This window comes from Salvia splendens, chromosome 1 (assembly GCF_004379255.2).
Source record: "Salvia splendens isolate huo1 chromosome 1, SspV2, whole genome shotgun sequence".
In the NCBI taxonomy this organism is placed as follows: Eukaryota; Viridiplantae; Streptophyta; class Magnoliopsida; order Lamiales; family Lamiaceae; genus Salvia; species Salvia splendens.
Window position 1 is genome coordinate 43754772 of NC_056032.1, and position 19665 is coordinate 43774436.

Below are 19665 nucleotides of genomic sequence, written 5' to 3' on the forward strand. Positions count from 1 at the left end.
TAAATGGCGGCGAATCGCCATTATATATATATATATATATATATATATATATATAGGGCTGATTAATTCCTTCATGTTTAGAATCATGGCGATGGAGTTGAAGGTGTGGAGCATGCTTCATCAGTTTGGTAGTAAATGCTTTCCGCACACAAATGCTTCAACCCAATTAAACAAAAATCTTTGATTTTTATAATTATAAACACTCATTTACTCTATTAATATGTGCAAGCTTCTTTTATTTACCTACGATTATTATTCTAAAATAATCTCAACCTATATTTATATATTAGTTTTATTTTATAATAAAGTGTGAGTAAAATAAGTTAATAAAATGTAGAATCTAGTTACATTTATGATAAAAAGTGAAATTGGACAATTAATGGGGATGACCGAAAATGACAAAAGTTCACAATTAATGGGGATAGAGAGAGTAAAATAGAAACATAAAATATGAATAAAATAGGTAAGAGAAAGATAAAACTGAGTAACAATTTTCGGTTACATCAGTTTTTTTATATTAAAATAGTTAATTAATATATTTAAGAACCATAATGTTAGTCTCGAGTTATAGTTGAATTGACGGAAGGTGAAAATTTCAAGCTCAACACATCCAAAATAATTTTTGGCCTGTTCCGAACAAACAAAATAAAATATTCCATTCAATTTTCACATAGATTAAGAATGCATTTAATGTTAATAAAAAGTTTAAGTGTAAATATTCTACTCCTTCCGTCCCAGTCTAAGAGTCATGTTTTATCATTTTCGTTCGTCCCAATTTAAGAGTCCTATTTAAAATTTACTATTTTTGGACATAAAATTTAACTTCATTGTTGATGAAATTTACACTCAAATAATGTCATTACTTTCATAAAAATAAAACAAAACAAAACAAAATCCTAAACATACAAAAAATCAAAAGGTCTCACTTTCCACTATCTCACTTTAATTATTACACACTTCAATTATTACACACCCCAACAATTTCTTAAAACTCGTGCTCTAACTAAATTGCACTCCTAAACTGGGACGATGAGAGTATTTTATGCCCTTATCTATTACTCCATGTTATATTCTTCAATATTTAATAAAATAACATTTTAGTGCAATTACATTAAAGAAAATTGAATAAGTTTATGGACATCCCACAAATGGAACAATAGTTATCGTGGACAGATTTAGGCGGGGTCGAGGATAACTGACCCTATCGGCTATCGCCAGCTCACAAGAGTCGAAAAACTCCATTGAATTCGGTATTTGGAGCTCCCGCCAACCCCACAGTGCGGCTGTTTGCCTCAACCCGAAAGAACTGACTTATTTCCGACCATCGTCTGCTCTCCTACTACCAGCGACGACCGCCACACACAAAATTATATTCTATGAATACATACAAAATTGCATGACTTGAGATGTTGCAAGAATTCCAGTCAGGAGAATCTTATCACAAAAGTGAGGGCACTATCCTAATCTTTCCCCTGTTATATGCCAATAATTCACTTAAAACACACAAGCACCTTGATTTTGCTATCATGTCATCATGCCACAATTCCCTAAAGAAAAAATGAATGCCTATCAACTAAGAGGCTGACAGCCCATCTCCCACAAACAGTCCAATCACATCTCCCATATAAATGTTTGCAAATTCTTGAAAATATTCAATCTGTTGAGAAAGGACCACTCATAGGATTTAAGCCACTCGAAATTCTAGAATGCAAAAGGGATCACATCAGCCAGTTGTTCTGATGAAACCACCCATGTTTCTAATAACATGAAACATCAAACCGTCCAAATCACCAAAACAGGGCATATAGTTATATAACTTATTATACAAACTTACAAGTAAAAATACAAAAGAAAAGAATGCCATTACAAAATAGGGAGAGAGACACCAAAAGTAATGATGCAAAAAGATTCTTAATATTACTTGCTTGTAGATGAATAATGGAATCTTATACCAATGGAATCATCTCTCTCCAATTGCTTCTAACTTAATGTGGGACCAGATTATGACTATATATGTATGTATGACTACTTGGAAGCTCTCCACACAAAAGAAGTGATTGGCAGTATGAGTGTATCAATTTAAGACACAAAACACATATCTCAAACTCTTTGGAGAACTTACATGATGTCTGTGCTGATCCTGACACTTGTGTTTCTTTGCCACTCCTTAGTTGATGCGGAGATTTTGCATCAGCAGACGAACAAGACGACGTTCATAGTTCACATAGACGAGTCGAGCGTGCCAGAAAGCTTCGACAATCACCTGCAGTGGTATGACTCTTCTCTTAAGTCAATATCACAAACTGCCAGCAAGCTCTACACCTACAACAACGTTGTCCACGGATACTCGGCTCGCCTAACAGAAGACGAGGCTCGGTTGCTTGAAGAGCAACCGGGAGTCCTCTTGGTTCAAGAGGATAAGAGATACGAAATCCACACCACCAGATCACCTGAGTTCCTCGGAATCCTCAACAGTGATGAATCCTTTCCTGAGTCCAGCACGCCAAGTGACATGATCATTGGAGTGCTGGACACAGGGGTTTGGCCCGAATCAAGTAGCTATGATGATAAGGACATGGGCCCGGTCCCTCCTGGCTGGAAGGGAGCGTGTGAAGCAAGCAGAACCTTCAGCTCGTCGAGCTGCAATCGCAAACTGATTGGTGCAAGGTTCTTCTCGCAAGGGTATGAAGCAGCGTATGGACCAGTAGACGAGACTAAAGAATCCAGATCCCCAAGGGACAACGACGGCCATGGAACACACACGTCGACCACAGCAGCTGGATCAGCCGTGGTTGGAGCAAGTCTCTTCGGCTATGCTGCAGGCACAGCACGCGGAATGGCCAAGCACGCGAGAGTGGCAGCGTACAAAGTATGCTGGCTGGGAGGATGCCTCAGCAGCGACATACTAATGGCGATGGACAAGGCAATTGAAGACGGTGTCCACATTCTGTCGCTGTCACTGGGTGGATCAGTCAATGACTACTTCCTAGACACTGTTGCAATCGGAGCATTTGCAGCAGTGTCTAAAGGAGTTTTTGTCTCATGCTCAGCCGGGAATGGAGGGCCACGTCCAGGTAGCTTGTCTAACGTCGCGCCATGGATAACTTCAGTGGGGGCTGGCACGATGGACCGGCAGTTTCCATCGTATATCACCCTCGGAAACGGTAGAAAGCTAACAGGGGAATCACTCTACAGTGGGAAACCATTACCTGGCTCATTAGTCCAATTGGTTTATGCTGGCAATATCAGTAAAGCATCCAATGGTAATCTATGCATTGAAGGATGCCTAATCCCGGAAAAGGCCAAGGGGAAGATCGTGGTGTGCGACCGAGGGCTGAACCCGAGGGCACAGAAAGGTCTCGCAGTCAAAGAGGCCGGTGGGATCGGGATGATTTTAGCAAACACTGAGGCATTCGGAGAAGAGCTGGTTGCTGACGCGCATTTTATACCCACAGCAGCAGTAGGCCAGGCTCCGGGTGAGGAGATAAAGAAATACGCCTTTTCAGAAGCGAATCCGACTGCCACGGTTGCATCCGGGCGTACCCAGCTCGGAGTCCAGCCATCACCTGTCCTGGCAGCATTCAGCTCAAGAGGTCCAAATCCAATCACACCTGATATACTGAAACCTGATTTGATAGCACCAGGTGTGAACATACTTGCTGGTTGGACGGGAAAGGTCGGTCCGACAGGATTGCCTGAGGACACCCGGCACGTGGACTTCAACATAGTTTCTGGCACGTCCATGTCCTGCCCTCACATAAGCGGACTAGCAGCGCTCGTTAAGGCCACCCACCCAGAATGGAGCCCTGCAGCTATAAGATCAGCACTGATGACGACGGCTTACAATAGATACAAGAATGGAGAAAGAATAAAAGACATTGCAACTGGAAAGGCATCCACACCGTTTGGGTATGGTGCTGGACATGTGGACCCTTTATCCGCGCTAGAACCGGGTCTAGTATACGATACCAGGACCAGCAACTATGTAGATTTTCTGTGTGCCATAGGATACAGTTCTAGAATGATAAAGCTCGTCGCGAAGCAAGAATATGAATGCAAGGCGGGCGTGAAATACAGCGTGGCAGATCTTAATTACCCGTCTTTTGCTGTTGCACTTGAGACGGCCTCATTTGACAAATGAGGGAGATCCAGCAACTTATAAGGCGTCGGTCTCTCAGGAGACGGATTCAGTCAAGATCCAGGTTCAGCCGGAAGTGCTCAGCTTCATTACTCCGAACGAGAAGAAGACTTACACGGTGACATTCGCTGCAACTTCTTCTATGCCCTCAGGAACAAGCAGCTTTGCTCATCTGGAATGGTCGGATGGGAAACACACTGTTGGTAGCCCAATTGTGTTTAGTTGGTCATAGTAGTATCAAGCAAATCATGATTGTAATTAAGACATATATATATATATATATATATATATATATATATATATATATATATATATATATCCCCAAATGTATTCAATAAGCATGTTCATTACAAGTGAAAATCATTCAAATACGAAGCAACAGATAACTTCATTATCAGCAGCAAATGTCTGAGATGGGAAGAGATTCAGCACATAATGATTCATGAAACCCATAAGACACCAAAATATCAGAAATGGCGGAATTAAAACATCAGATTGATGATCACACCAGAAATAGAGGGTGAGTGAGCTATTAAAATTGCAACTATTATGTAGGTCTTTCCCCAAGAAAGGGAGACCTTCCGAAAATTCTCGACGGCCCAAGTCAAGCCTGGGCCGAAGAGGGGGTTTGGAAATAGTTTTCAACCAGCAATAGACACGCCTCGGTTAGAACCTCACTAGCTGTGTTATTGCCCCAAGCGCAAAGATGCTTTTCCTGTTCCACTTATTCGCCCTTTTATACAACAAGCTACACTCATATTTTCAGTGTGTTAACCGAGGTGGGATAAATATTCAACGCCTACCTCCCGAGCAAATAGCTTCCATTATATAATAGTCTTGCTTTCTGCCTCCTTCCCGGCCGGCGGCTGTATCAGTATGACTAACATTCTCATTTACGATTTATCTTTCCGCAAATTTTATTAGACCATTGTGATCCAATTTATAGTAATTTAATTAAATTTTTAATTGATTTTATTTATACAGAATTTTAATCGCATGTGAGAGTAGCACATGTCAATCAAAATTTATGATAAATGCCAATATTTCCTAAATTAAATAATATGCTTACAAGATAATTATGATTAATTGGAGAGCATAGTCTACAATAAAAAAGAATTTCAATTAAATAAAAAAAACGCACAATCATTTTGACCGCACACCACAATCTAAGGCAGACACCAAGAACCGAAAACGACACCGTTGTATTTAGATGATTGCAAAAAGGAAAAAACCTCTTTCTCCGTAGTTGCAGCTTCACGATACAATAATTATTCCCAAATCCAGAAAAAGACCGCCGTTTTCCCACAATTCCGTTTTCTCATTCAATTACACCTCAATTTTGTGAGCTTTTTTCCGGCAGATTGATCTGCGCCAGCTAGGGCTTTGCTTATTATTTTCTGGGCTTCTTTCATTTGCGCCATTTTTTTAGCTCCTATTTGTAGATTTAATTTAAGGGCCTGTGTTTTTGGGTGAGAAAATGACATCAACATTTGATAGATGGGAAAAGGATCCGTTTTTCTCTGCTGCGGAGGACGTTCAGGAATCTGCCGACAGGTGCCTTCAACAACTTTCCTATTTTTATCACGCAGTTACTGAAAAAATGTTTTTTTTTCTCTATTGTTTTGTGGTGGTGAATTTGTTAATTGGACAATTCTTCCGTTGGTGTAACTGATCGAATTTATCTGATTCATTGTGAAGGATGGAATCGACATATAGAACATGGATTCATGCCATCAAGGAGCCCTCCGGTTCTTGGAATTTGGATGAGCTTCGGAGAGATCTTCAGAGAAATCATGGCACAACTAAGTGGCAGGTTATTTGCTTATGTTATATGATTGAAATGATTTATCTCAGTACACTTGCAGTATTGTGTAACGATATGTTTTCTGCTTTACTTATTCGAAAGGTTGTGTGTGTGATGGATTGCAGTTGGAAGAATTTGGACGTGCTGTAAGATCGAGTTACCCTGGTAGAAGCTCGGCCGATGATGCAAAGGATAGGCATAGAAATTTCATTGTTGCAATTGAGAATCAAATCAAAAAAGTTGAAACCTCTTTGAATGAATCTACAGTACGACAAGGCAAGCCTCCGTTGCCTTGGGTGCGGTTGGATGAAGGAGAACAAAATGAGCTTGCACTGTTTCTTTCAGGACAATCATTATCTTCCCCGAGTAAACTCTATGGAAAGCATCATGCTTGCCCTAGGGTGCAGGGGCAGGAAAATTTGCGTGAGGGTGATCAACAAGTGAATAATGAGTGTTCGAGGAGTTCGTCTCATTTGGTTGAATTGGCTCAAGTAGAGGGTAAGGGGGACAAGTTTGCAGGTCATCGGAGGGCAGCTAGTGCAAGTGCAGACATTAGCTCATGGAAGATTGTTGTAGCTGATGATGCTCTGCACGATTCATCTAGTGCAAAACCTGATCGTCCACCACGAAAGATACCTAGTTTTTCAGGATTCTTAAATACCATGGAATCATCCATGTCGCAATTGAAGTGGTCAAAGAACGGTTACAAGAAACTAAAGCTTACTGATGATGGGCCTCAGGAGGCTGGAGCCTCAAATCTGACCAGAGTTAGTAATCAATTATATCTACTATTACTTGTTAAGTTGTTATCAATCAATGTATAACTGAGTTGCTAATTTGATCATAACTTTCTTTGTACATGAAGGGCATTACTACGTGCTATGAGAAGAGTAAAAGTTGCCTTGAAGGCTGTGATGATTATGAAAAGCAATGGTATGGTTGGTATGGTACTATCCAGAGACAGCTTCAGAGATCCCAGTATCATGTGCAATATAGCCGGTCTGTACAATTCGTTTTCTCCGTCATTCTCATATTCTGCTTACTTGGTGAGCCTCCTCCTGATTAGCTTTTTTCTACTCCATTTGATACTGTATATAGTAACTGTTTCATTTATTGTAGTGGTTCAGTGGGGAACTTAAGATTTGACCGAATTTGCAATTTGATAGTGGTTTTTTAGACGTCTTATTGTTAACATCATTGACCTTTCTACTTGAATTATAGGTTACATACTATAGTGCTACACTAGATTAATTCCCCCTCTCCACTTTGATGTATGTGGTGTATATATGAGATTATTCGTTACCTATCACAGTAAAAGTTCATGATAACTTTGTCAAATTTTGTCCTGATATTACACATCATAGTCCCGGTTTGAATGATGCAAATTATCTGGTATGAACTAACTACAGTGCCAAATTTTGAAATTATTTTAATTCATATATAACCCCAACTACTTTTTCATCCATTTTTCTACAAGTTAGGGAACATATGTAATTCTGTATCATAATTTGCTCTTTTTTGTTATTCACATGCTTCATGCAAACGATTGGAGTTACTTAAAATTTTGTGAAAATGTGTAGATCATTTTATTGAGAATTGAGAAATATAGATTGCTAGAAGTCTGGATCCCCCAACAGTACTTACAACTTTTCCTGAATTAATTTAAAGTCTCAACATTTTTAATTTGTAGACAGCATGTTAGCTCCTCAAACTAAGAAGAATATGGTACCTTCTTTAGATCATTTTTTGGCCTAGAAGCAAATGTTTATGGTGCTGCCAATGATTCAATTTTGTTTTGTTTATAATGAAATTAAATAGTGCTAGGATTACACGCATTATGAACCAAGAAATCAAAGAAATGGAATCTAGGTGAATATGAAATCCATGAATCTCTCTCACTATACTTCTTTTCTTGAATACTTAAAAAAGATGCAGTGTGTTTTTTTAACTACAGTAGTAAATCCATGCAAATGTTTTGTGTTTTGAAATTAGAGCTCGCAGTGAATCCGTACATGAATCATGAAAACTGCTGATGTGTATATAGAAACTGCAATGTTTAAATTCACCTTGAATTGCTGCTTATCTTCTATGTTGCATTTACTAGTACTGCTATATTTGGTCTGCTCCGTGTATAACTCTGTAATTGTGCTTTAATATAAACTATACTTATTGTATTATTCAATCTGCAGTTTTATTGGTTTTGCGTTCAATCTGAGGAGGAATCTCCATTCTAATTCATGATTCATCTATGGAAAAGATCGAGTGGGCGATGGCTTCACCTGCGTACCCTAAATAGATGATACGCTGCATCCATAGAACTATTTGATAGAACTGTAATCTAGCATTCATGCTTATGGCAACACCATGAGCAGTCCCACTATCCTGTTTTGTTTCTTCCGTGTGTTGTAGCTGATAGAGCTCGTTGTACCATTATATCTTTGAAGCTGCTGCTGTTGTACCGATATGTTGTAGTATCGATCTTTGTAGCCTTTTCCACGGCAGAAACTTACTGTCATTTTCGCTTCGGTTGTCTCATTGGTGTCATGTATCGAAGACAGCGTGTATATAAATTTTTGTGACTTCTGTATATATTGGTTTCCAGTTCTGGACATCTACATATACATCTGTTTGAACTTGAAAACTGCATTATTGTTTAGTTATCTAATGCTATTTTATATATGCTGCAGGCTTTGCAATAATACCTTTTATAAATATCATGTTTAATATATTTCATTAGAAATCAGCTGCCAAAAATAAGACTATAAGTGCAACACAACATGATGAATCATTTCTGTGGCAAGCAAGTGACATACGAAATCAAACTATTCATTAAATTTCCACACTACAAAAGCTTTTGGAAAACAATGGAAGATAAAAGTACTTTTTCTAAGTATTCTTTGACAATTTTTTGGCATCTTTTTCTTCACTATGTTTATTGGCAAATTCGACACCTTGGAATGTTAAAAACCAGGACTATAGTACCGACTGCCATAAGATCACCTTCATATATAACATTAATATTTAACCTATATTTTCATAGTATATTGCGATAAAACTCACATTGAAAATGAATAATACTGAAACGGGAGTGTTTAGAAAGACAGACACACACACTCCTTTGAGTAGTAGTAATTCATAGACGTGATCTAGGGAAACCACTACTTAAATGCATAACTAGAGAACACGAATTTAGTTCACTATAAGCAGTGAACCAAAACGCTATTACATGACCTAAATCCTTCACTATAAAGGTATTTTGGTTCACTCCTTGTTTTCAAATTCGTATTGTGAACTAAAACGCTCATATAGTGAACTAGATCGTTTTGATCTAATGACTGAGATTTGTTCTCTAATTATACACTTAATATTAGTTATACCTTGATCATCTCCTGTAATTCATAGGCTCATCAATATTATTGATTTTTCCCACAAAGAAGTAAAGCAGAGAAAAATAACCGATACAATCTGAAATCAAGATAACTCTGCGAAAATTCACAATTACTACTAAACAAATCAAAACTCAATGTCATCATTCAACTAAAATAATATGAATCCAGAATCTTGCCCTTTCCGATTTAGTCTCCTCGATTTTGTTATTTATAGAAAAATGAAGTTCGATTAACAGAAGAAATAGAGTCACTAACCTCCGAATCCCCACCCAACTCAAAACTCAGTTATCCAAGAAAAATGAAGGCTTGCATTCACCTAAGCAAAATTAAAAATGAATAAATTGTTATTTAGTTTCATAATTAGTGGATAAGAGTTGTTTATTTAGTTTCCATAGTTTAGTGGCATAATGTTGCACGTTTCTCATCAATTAGTTATTGCATATTGTTCTTTATTATAAATATTTGTAATCCTTTGGCATTAAGGAAGAAAGAATAGAAAACTTTATTTCCATTTCCATTAGTTTATCAAGTTTCTTTTCTTTAATTTATAAGTTTTCTAAATTTCCATAATTTAGTTATTTTGTTGGAGTTAGAATCCACTCGAAGGATTCAAGTTCGTAACAGCTTACCAAAACCGACACCTCCTCCACTGAAATTTGTTAGCACCATTTTCCCCTTTCCCAATACTGTCAATCCTACATTCACTAATTTTTCATTTGGAATTTCTTCAATGTTGTAAATTCATGAAATTTTAAACTGTTAATATTTTTCTCTCTAGGAGTAAAGGCAAAAATTGGTCCTGAACATATGCCCATTTTTCAATTTTGGTCCTACGCTTTATCTTTTGAATTTTTACATTCAACTCGGATCACAAACGGTCCTACACTAACTGTTCCATCTATATATATTCATGATGCAAAAACTCAAAAGATAAAGTCTATGACCAAAATTGAAAAATGATTCAGGACCAATTTTTGCCTTTACTCTATTTTTTAGTTAAAACCTAGGACTACTATTTACATGAATTTTGAGTATTTTTAAATTTTTTAGAATTTTCGTAAACAGTGAATTTCTATCAAACTTTTGAGATGTTTTTATTTCGGTCAACTTTTGTAACACTTTATTTGATACTCCATTAAACATGATTTCTACCGGATGGTGACCAGTAAGCGTGGATCATGTTTTAGAGTTTGCCCCAAGTTAATTAATCATGTTCATTACTGTACCAAATAATGTTAATATAATCAGTGTAATTTGTTTATGACCAAAGATATATATTTTCAATTAATGGCGTACATTCCGATAATTATAAAATGTCAGTTGCTTAATTAAAAATTAGCCTCAACCTTGATACTACTTACTATAAACTAGGTCCATTTTAGTGTGTCGTCATTATCAAATTCAAATGTGTGTCGTTCGTAGAGTAATGATGAGCCATCTCCACACTCAAACGCAATTAGATACTAGTATATGATTAGTGCTTATCTTATCATAATTAACTTGGAACTATCGATTTAGCCACACTGAAGCTTCTATTTTTTGAAACATAATCGACATATTTATCATTCTAGATGGCTTTATTGATTAATCTACACATACTAACCATATTATTGTCAAATAGTTGATTGTGAGACAAGAAGGAACTATAACATCATTTCCTCACAAATTTAAACATATCTCTAAAACTCTCTTTCTGCTGAAGCTCTCATTGCAATAATCATAACCCACCCAACCACGCTTAATCATCATCACTCCATATTTCCCACTCCTAGTTTTCCAATTCACACACACACACACACTCCAAAACTCTTAACTCAAACTCATCCAACATAAAGATAACAATTAAATTTAGACAAAAAAGGAACTTTTGCTAATTGTTGACATACAGAACCAAAGACTCATTTCCAACATATATACAAATTAAACTGAATTTGGCTAAGTTTAGTTTCCCAACTTCACTACTTACCTCAGTTGATCAGCCTTCTATTGTCCAACTATGCTACTAATAATTTTCTTGAAATGGAAGAAGCTCTTCAATTGCTACTCACATCACACATCCATCCTCACCGCAATGCCGTCGTGGGACCGCCCCAGCGCGGCCACCTTGGCCCTATACGCCGCGGCTGCAGCCGCCCTCTTCGCCCTATCCTCCTGAGGCAGGTCGCACTCCTCGCTGATCGAACTGAACCTCAGCTCGGCGGGAGGAATGAAGCAGTCCATGGACAGCCCGGGCACGTTGAACGCCACCTCCTGGATCGTCCATGCCTCCTCCATCCTCGTCTTCGTGTGGCTCATGGCCGTCTCCCCGAACCTGAACAGGGTCACCACGGACCTCCCCGAGTGGGCGATCATGATCCCCTCGACCGGCCTGTAGTCGTCGAGGAACGAGTTGATGGTCGTCTCCCAGTACACGGCCTCGCCCCCGTTGGCCTGTATCCGCGTCAAGTGAGAGTCCTCCAAGTGCAGGAGCAGCCCCGTCCGCTGGCTGAAGTACCCGAACAATACGTGCCTGATGATCTCCGCCGGCCCCTCGCTCCTCGCCTTGAGCGTGTGGGGGTCCGCACAGAGCTTCAGGATGAAACAATCCTCGCCGTCGATCTTCTTCTCACCCGTGCACCTTGAGTTAACGAACATGCTCGCAGTCGTCCTCGGATCAAGCCCCTACAAAATCCCAAATCGAGTTCAGAGACCTAACAGGAAAACGCATCCCAAAATCAAAAGATAAGATTCATTTAGGGGAAGTTTGGAGGGAAGATAAATAAACAAAACATGATTAGACAACACATTTTATGCCAATTTTAGTCATATAACTCCAAGATAGATGAATTATATATCCTACCAAACTGCCCCTTACACAACCGATGACATTCAAATACCTGGAGGGCGCGGCGGAGGGGGCGAACGGGCCCTTTGGCCGCGTGGGCGCCAAGCCAGGGGGTGTGGCGCCACACGAGCCTCCCGTTGCAGCCAGCGTGGACCTTGCTCCCTCCGAGGGCTAGCTCGACATACCACATGTCGGGGTTCATCTGCCACAGCACGAAGCTACCGGACTCAGCCGCCTTGGCGGAGTTCCGGCTCTTCAACACCTTCGTGGCCGTCTCTATATCAGATGTCAGCATCTTCACACTCCCCATTGCATAAGCATTCTGAACCGAGCTCTGCACCTTGTGGCCGCCCGATGCGGCCAGATACTGCTGTAGTATGTACTGTGCGGACGATGATTCCTGCATAAAATTTCCCATTAAAAAAAAAGAAATTAGACATAATTCCAAACATTGGACCACAAATCCAGCATGTGCACAACCAAAAAATTAATTATCTCATGATCTTGATGAGCAAACCAGCTGTCCATCAATCCAAGAAATGCGGTCTAATCTAAATTCCCAATTCTCAATCCTGAAACAGCATTTATTGCTCCAGTTCATCTCAGGAGCCTAAGCTCATTAATGGAGAATATTCATTATTATTCACTCAAATACGAATACCACTACGGATTTGTAAATGCTACATTCAGTGAAGTTGATGAAGAATTAGATGATGCATCACAGATTCTCACCAATTTTTATTTTATCATCATAAAAATCGAGTCTTTACATCAAATTGGGATTTCCCAGAAAGGAGAGAAAGGGAGAGAAACTAACAATGGGGGTATCTTTGATGCAGAGGTGTGGGAGGGGTTCGTTGTTGCTAACGTGCACGGGGCCGAGCGGCGCACCCAAGACGCCGAGGAGAAGCCGCAGATCGGAGGCGGAGTAGCCCGGCGCGGCGGCGGAGGCGGAAGGAGCGCGGCAGAGCCAATTGGCCCACCTCTCGGATTTCGGGTCGGAGGAGTCCGGGCCGGCCGGGTCCGGGCCCTCTCTGAGAGGGGAGAGGGCCTCTGGGCCGGGGCGGAAGCTGCCCGATCTCGACATGTATATGTCGGGCGGGCCGAGGCTGCTGGTGCGCCTGCGGCGGCGGAGGAGGCCCGAAGCGGAGCGGGAGGGGCTGCGGGCCCGCCTGGAGCGGGCCGGGGAGAGGCCGCGGACGACTTCGTCCTTGAGAGTGGAGAAGAAGCCTTGCTTTCGGTCCATGGTGGCAGCAATGCAGAGGGAGATGGGAATGGCAGCTGCTGCCTCTGCTGCTGCTGCTAGTGTGTATGTATAGTCAGGAAAGAGAGAGAGAGAGAGAGAGAGAGAGAGAGTGTGTGGAAAAAGGAGAGAGAATGACGTTTGGAAGAAGCAGAGCATTTTTCTTTTTTGTTTCGCCCTTTTTATACAGTGTGAGTAAGAAACAGAGTAGTGAACAATGACTTTTTTTTTTGCTTTCTCTTTCTTATTTCTTTTTCTTTGTCATTTTTTTTTATCTATTCTTAATAATAACTGGCAAATTGCATGAAAAATCATTATGTTGAATTAAATTTACATTCGTCCAACTTTAAAAGTTAGCAGAAAAAACATTATAACTAAATTTATTTGTAATTATTAAATAGTAACAGCAATTTAACTTAATTTAGCTACTGAAAAAGCATATATGGATATTGTTTCTGCCTATAGGTTAAACGATCTGGTCTAAGAAATGTTTCATTAAAATCATCAACTATAAATTATACGAAGACGGTTAGATTTTCTAGACGTAAATCAAATTATTATTTTTCTTGCTGGTTTTTAAATTTTTAAAAAATTGTTTATTTTTCTGACATTTAAAATATACACAAACGTGATTTTTAAAGATTAGTTTTTACTCTAAAACTCTAAATACAGTATTAAAAATTAAGACAAAATGATTAAAAGCTAAAAATTAAGTTGCCAATGTAGATCAAATATGCGATTGAGTATCCCAATTCCCACGTATACATAAAACGCGTATTCGCATTTTGATATACTACTAATTATGTACAACGTCAAAACAATAATTAGAGATCATGCAAAAATAGTCATATTTAATCACTTAAATGATGAGGGTAGACATCTTTAATTGATGTCGGATTTTATTTGTTTATACGCCACTTTAACCATCGTACTTTTACTAGTCACGATTTGTACATAATTAATGCAGAATTCATTGAATTCAGCTATCCAATTAATGTGAAAGCTGAAATCCTCAAACAAAAAGCATCAACAAAATGCTTTTTCAAGATATATAGGCCGAAATTTTGTTAAAATTACCATTTAATAAATAATACTATTTGATTGAATATTGATTAAAGTCTAATTTTCTATCAAAGCTTGCAAATTAAATCGATTTTTTACAACAATTGGCAATCATCAAATGACGAGACTAATTTTCGTTGAAATTTATAGTCACATGGATAACCTATTTTTTTCATTTACGACTACGATTTGTAACTCAATGCTCTCATTAAATAACACCGAAAAATTAGTCTCGTGAGACAATTGCGAACTGCAGTAAAGTTATAGTTTAATTGGCAAGATCTGAAATTATGGAATTGATTAAAATTCAACTACGGAGTCATCATGTTGTCATATATACTTGTGCCTAAAGATCATGTCTATTTTTTATTATCTCTTGTTAGGCTACTTTAGAGCATCCGCAATAGAGGCGGGCACACCGGCTAGCCGATTTTTAGCGCTCGCCGGTCCGCTCGCCGAACTATTGCAGCCGGCGAGCGTCAAATCGGCGAGAATTTCTGCGAGCGCACGCTGATTCCCAGGCGCTCGCCGATTCGCTCGTCGATCAGCTCGCCCATATTGCAGCCTCTCGATCAGCGAGCGCAATTTTATTATTTTTTTTTTCAAAACTCTATATATACGCGATTTGAACTTCATTTTCATTCGCACCACTTGTTTTATCGGGTGGGGGGCTCTGACGCGGGCTCAGATGCCGCAGATTTGGGGGTCCCGGAAAGCGGCGACGAGTGAGGCGGCGGCGGAGGCGGGGGGCTCGTGCGTAGATTAGGAGTTTTTTTTAAGTAATGTAATTTTTTTTATTTGACTTTTTTTAATTAATGTACTTTTTAAAATTGTAATATTATTATTGAATTTTCCCGTATATGTGTCGTAAATTTAATTCCGTATTTTGTGTGATTGTTTAGTTATTTGTTTTTAGTGCTGATGATGTGGCTGAGTTATGGCTGAGTTATTGGTTGTCCAGTTGCTTGTCCTGCTGATGTGGCAGGAGGAATTTAGTGCTGCTGATGTGGCAGAGGAGTTTGTGGCTAGACTATGGCTGGGCTATTGCTTGTCCACGAACTATTGTGGATGTTCTAATTCTCAAAGCCCGGTCTATGATAATGTATCTTGTTCTGTCTTCACGATGTCAATATATATTGCATTATATCTCGTGATTATCAATCACATTTCCACTCACATTACTAATTAATTATATTAAAAAATTGTATATTGTCTTGTTCTATATTATATCATCCAACTAATCAAACACCATCTGAAAATATATGGTGTAGACTAAACAACATTTATTATCAAAATTTATGTCCGAACTCACCACATGCCACATGGAGTAAAAATACATAAAAAATAGCAGATGAAAAAGACTAAAGTCAAAGTCAACCGGTTCCAATGAAGATTGAGATTCTCAAAATAAGAATCAGCTAAGATGTAAAATGCCAAAGAGGAAAAACGGAGCAAGATCACATGCTCGCATACTATATCCAACTCATTATTCCATTATTATCTGCAATGTATTCTATTTCGATTAATAAAAAACGCAAATTTGTGTAAATTATAGAAGAAAGAAGAAGAGTGGATAAAGTATGAGAGAAAAACTTTCCAGTTATATAAATGAGACTATTTTTTGAACATCACAAATGACAAAATGAAACTATTTTTCATGGACGGAGGAATCATTAAATGACACCTTGATAATGTACAATTAATTGATCTTAGCATTTCAATTAGTATCAATGGTGGGTATTGTTTAAAACTTCTCATTTTGCTTGAAGCAATTTAAATACTGTTATATGTTATCAGTGCTTTTTATTAGTATTAGTAGTTTTTATGTTATAAAATGCATTGTATTGTTATTTTGCTGCTCGTCAATGTATAGCTCCGAGCACTTCGTAAGTATATTTGAAATATCATCTAATAAAGTTATAAATATCATATTTAATGGTGATCATATTTGAAATTAAAGACACCACCTAACTAATCATGCATGATGCAAAATAAGTCAAAACAGATTTTGGTGGTGGTTGTAAAGAAAAATAGTTTCTCCACACCGTTTTCAAAAGAAAAGCTAATTAATTACTAAGAAATTCGTGTTTGACAACAAATAAATAGTAGTAGTAGTATAATAGGAGTACTAGACATAGTTGTAACATTAAATAACTCAATAAGAATATAAAGAATTAAGAAGTACGTGAGAAATTCTTATAGTTTATGCCGCGAATGGCGGGGGAATAATTTGCACCATTGTTTTCTTGGCGTGTTTTTTTTTATTATTATTTTTTGGATAATTGAAGTTTCATCTCTGAATTATTGTCATTTAGTGAGAATGTACCCAACTATGTATAATTAGAATGAATTGCTGAACTATCCACCTTTTAGTGAAAATATATGGTACTATATAAGAGCATCCACAACCGTGCTCTTGCCAGCGGCACGGTTGTGAGCCCGACCCCACTTTTTCTGCCTGCTCTCTGGCAAGAGCACAACACCCACAGCCGTGCTCTTCCGCAAGGACAAGCACAATTAATTTAAAATTCAATTACACAAAACATTTCCATAATACTAAAATTCATAAAAAAACAACAATAAATATTACAAATTACAAATAAAATAAAAAAGACATAATTAAAATCCTAAAAATTAAAAATTACATAATTAAAAAATTAAAAAATAAAAATTACATAATTAAACTCCTAAAAATAAAAAAATTACATGATTATTGGCTAATATTACCCGAGGAAGACTACGCATCCTGCGGCACCAACCCCAATTGTTTTTTGAGACACAATATCATGTCCTCGTGCGTTTGAAGTTGCGTGGGGGTCATAGTTGACCTATCGGCCATATTGAGTTGGGCCAAAAGAGCCCACAACGAGTTGTTCGGGGGTGGAGGTGGAACATAGGGTGCGGGTTCGGGGGCGGGGGCAGATGGAGTCGCGGCGCGACGGCGTTCGGCCGCCGCCTTCTTCCTTCCTTGCGGTCGGCGTCGGGAACCGCTTGGTCCGGCGTCGGGGCTACCCAAGTTAGCTTCAGCGAGTTGGCTAGCCACTTCTTTGTCGGCGTCGGATAGGGATGCCGACCGTGACCGTTTGGAGGAGCCGCTAGAGGAGGATGTTACGCCTCCCATATACTTCAGGTGCGTCCTCGTTTCCTGCCAAACATTTAGGTACTTGAACGACTTACCGTTCATGGATTGGTTGGTGCTCAGCGCCGCAGTGATGATGTCGACCTCGCTCCGGCCGCTCCCGGCATTCCGCGACTCCTGGAGGAAATAGCCATTGAACTTGCCAATTTCGTCGTTGGCTCGGCCGATGCAGTTGCGCACCATACTCTCGTTGCGCTCAATCGTTCCCGGCGGCCGGTTTGCATTGTACCGCCGAGAGACGCGCCACCAAAAGTGATCGCCGGATTGGTTCGTGCCAACCACCGCATCTTCGGAGATTTCCAAGTACGCCTTGAACAATCTATCCATCTCCGCCGGTGAGTACGGTGTGCAGACACCGGCGCGAGATGGAGGAGTCGGAGTTTGGGAAGGGACGGGAGGCCTAGGCTCCGGTGTCCACCCGTATCGCCCATCGGAGGCACCTTGCTCGTCGACCGGGTATGGCCGTTAGCCACCCGGAAAGCCCGAATCTTGGGTGAGAGGAGGGGCCGAATAGTCCGTTTCCGGACTAGGAAACAGTTGTGAACCGAACCATTCGGGGTTCCAACCGTGGGAGCCCGTAGGGTTATCGTCTTGGCCGGACATAGTGATGTTGTAGGGTATGAGAGAATGAAGATGAAAATGGATATGAGAGATTGAAGATGAAAATGGATATGAGAGAATGAAGATGAGAATTGTGTAGTTTGATGTGAATTTTTGGGAGTGAAATTGAGGGTATTTATAGATGAAACTGTGTATTTTTTGGGTAAAAAAATGAAAAAAAAATTAAAAAGTGGAAAAAAACGGTTATAAACGGATATATTTTTTTTGGGAAGTGAATTTTTTTATTTTTTATCGGTTTTTTAATTAAAAACCGATTTTTTAATTAAAAAATTTTTTAAACACAACGGCTATGCCGTTGACGAATCCCAGCGCGCCACGTCAGCTGCTCGCTGGCACGGCGCGAGCACAGCAGCGGCGGGTAGCGTCCGTGCCAGCAGCGCGGACGGCCGTGGCGACGGACGCCACCGTTGTGGATGCTCTAAGTAACGTTTAAAAATTCAAATTATCCTAACACTTTCAAAAATGTCTTGAAATTTAATTGTTCACGCCTATTTGACCTATTTTCAGCTGAATCGAGAATAGTAACAAAATGTCTCCAAATTTGATTTTCACTATATAATTCGTCTTTCATTTAATGTATGATACAAATTTCGTCTTCTTTTTAATTTCGATCATCCAAATGGTACATTCAATTAACAATTAACAATAAACAATTTTGGTTAAACATTTAAAAGGCGAATGCACTTTAACACGTCTCTTCAGTAATTAAATAAATTGTAGGGAAATATGGATATGGGTGGACATGTATTTGAGCATTGATATTTCCTTTTCATCGAGCGACAATTCGTAGTAGAATTTTGCACTTACATTTGTCAATATCAAATACTTCATATACTAGAACCACGGCTACCCAGAATACTACTATGAATTATTTAATTAAGTTCATTTACAATCATTAAATTATTATATATCGCCCATGAATTTTTCTCACTATAGCCATCCTATTTAAAAATCATAAATATGCTAAATTTTGCTTTGGGGGCTATATTATATACCAGGAATTTAATTTGGATTTCAAAAAATATTTTATTGCATCCAGTATATTTTATTATTATTTGTTATGTTGGTATATATATAATGATAAAAAAAAAGAAAGCTATGTATAAAATTAACCTTAATTTTTATAGAGTTTTTTCAATGGGGATAGATGGAGGAACAATTCTACTTTTGTTCTAGAAAATTAATGGAATTCCATTTTAATGAAGAAGATTAGATTTATTCCGATTGGGGGAGTGACGCACAAGGGTTATGCGTCGTTATTATTGAACGACGCACAACCCTTATGCGTCGTTGGGTAATGACGCACAAGGATTATGCGTCGTTAAAAGACGCATAAGGGTTATGCGTCTTACCCTAATGACACATAACCTTTATGCGTTACACTGGTAAGCATTCCCGCCTGTCACCCGGGTGACCCGGGTTCGATCCCCGGCAACGGCGCATTT

At 39.0% G+C, this 19665-nt stretch overlaps 2 protein-coding genes, 1 non-coding gene and 1 pseudogene across 3 annotated transcripts; 2 read left to right on the plus strand and 2 right to left on the minus strand.

Annotated features, from left to right (window-relative positions):
- The first annotated feature begins 1405 nt into the window (after positions 1–1405).
- Positions 1406–4398, plus strand: LOC121754217 (annotated as a pseudogene).
- Positions 4399–4693: 295 nt separating this feature from the next.
- On the minus strand, positions 4694–4846 carry LOC121758327. The gene has a single exon (XR_006041415.1). It is a non-coding gene; the product is annotated as a U4 spliceosomal RNA (small nuclear RNA).
- A 474-nt stretch (positions 4847–5320) lies between these two features.
- LOC121801194 lies at positions 5321–8557 on the plus strand. The gene is made up of 5 exons (XM_042200648.1): positions 5321–5692; positions 5837–5951; positions 6068–6709; positions 6808–6988; positions 8132–8557. Exons 1-5 carry the CDS (start codon positions 5616–5618, stop codon positions 8155–8157), a joined length of 1041 nt encoding a protein of 346 aa, XP_042056582.1. The 5' UTR covers positions 5321–5615; the 3' UTR covers positions 8158–8557.
- A 2597-nt stretch (positions 8558–11154) lies between these two features.
- LOC121801203 lies at positions 11155–13566 on the minus strand. Its single transcript, XM_042200659.1, has 3 exons — positions 12973–13566; positions 12208–12555; positions 11155–11992 (listed from the first exon to the last, which is right to left on the minus strand). Exons 1-3 carry the CDS (start codon positions 13555–13557, stop codon positions 11381–11383), a joined length of 1545 nt encoding a protein of 514 aa, XP_042056593.1. The 5' UTR covers positions 13558–13566; the 3' UTR covers positions 11155–11380.
- Between the last annotated feature and the right edge of the window lie 6099 nt (positions 13567–19665).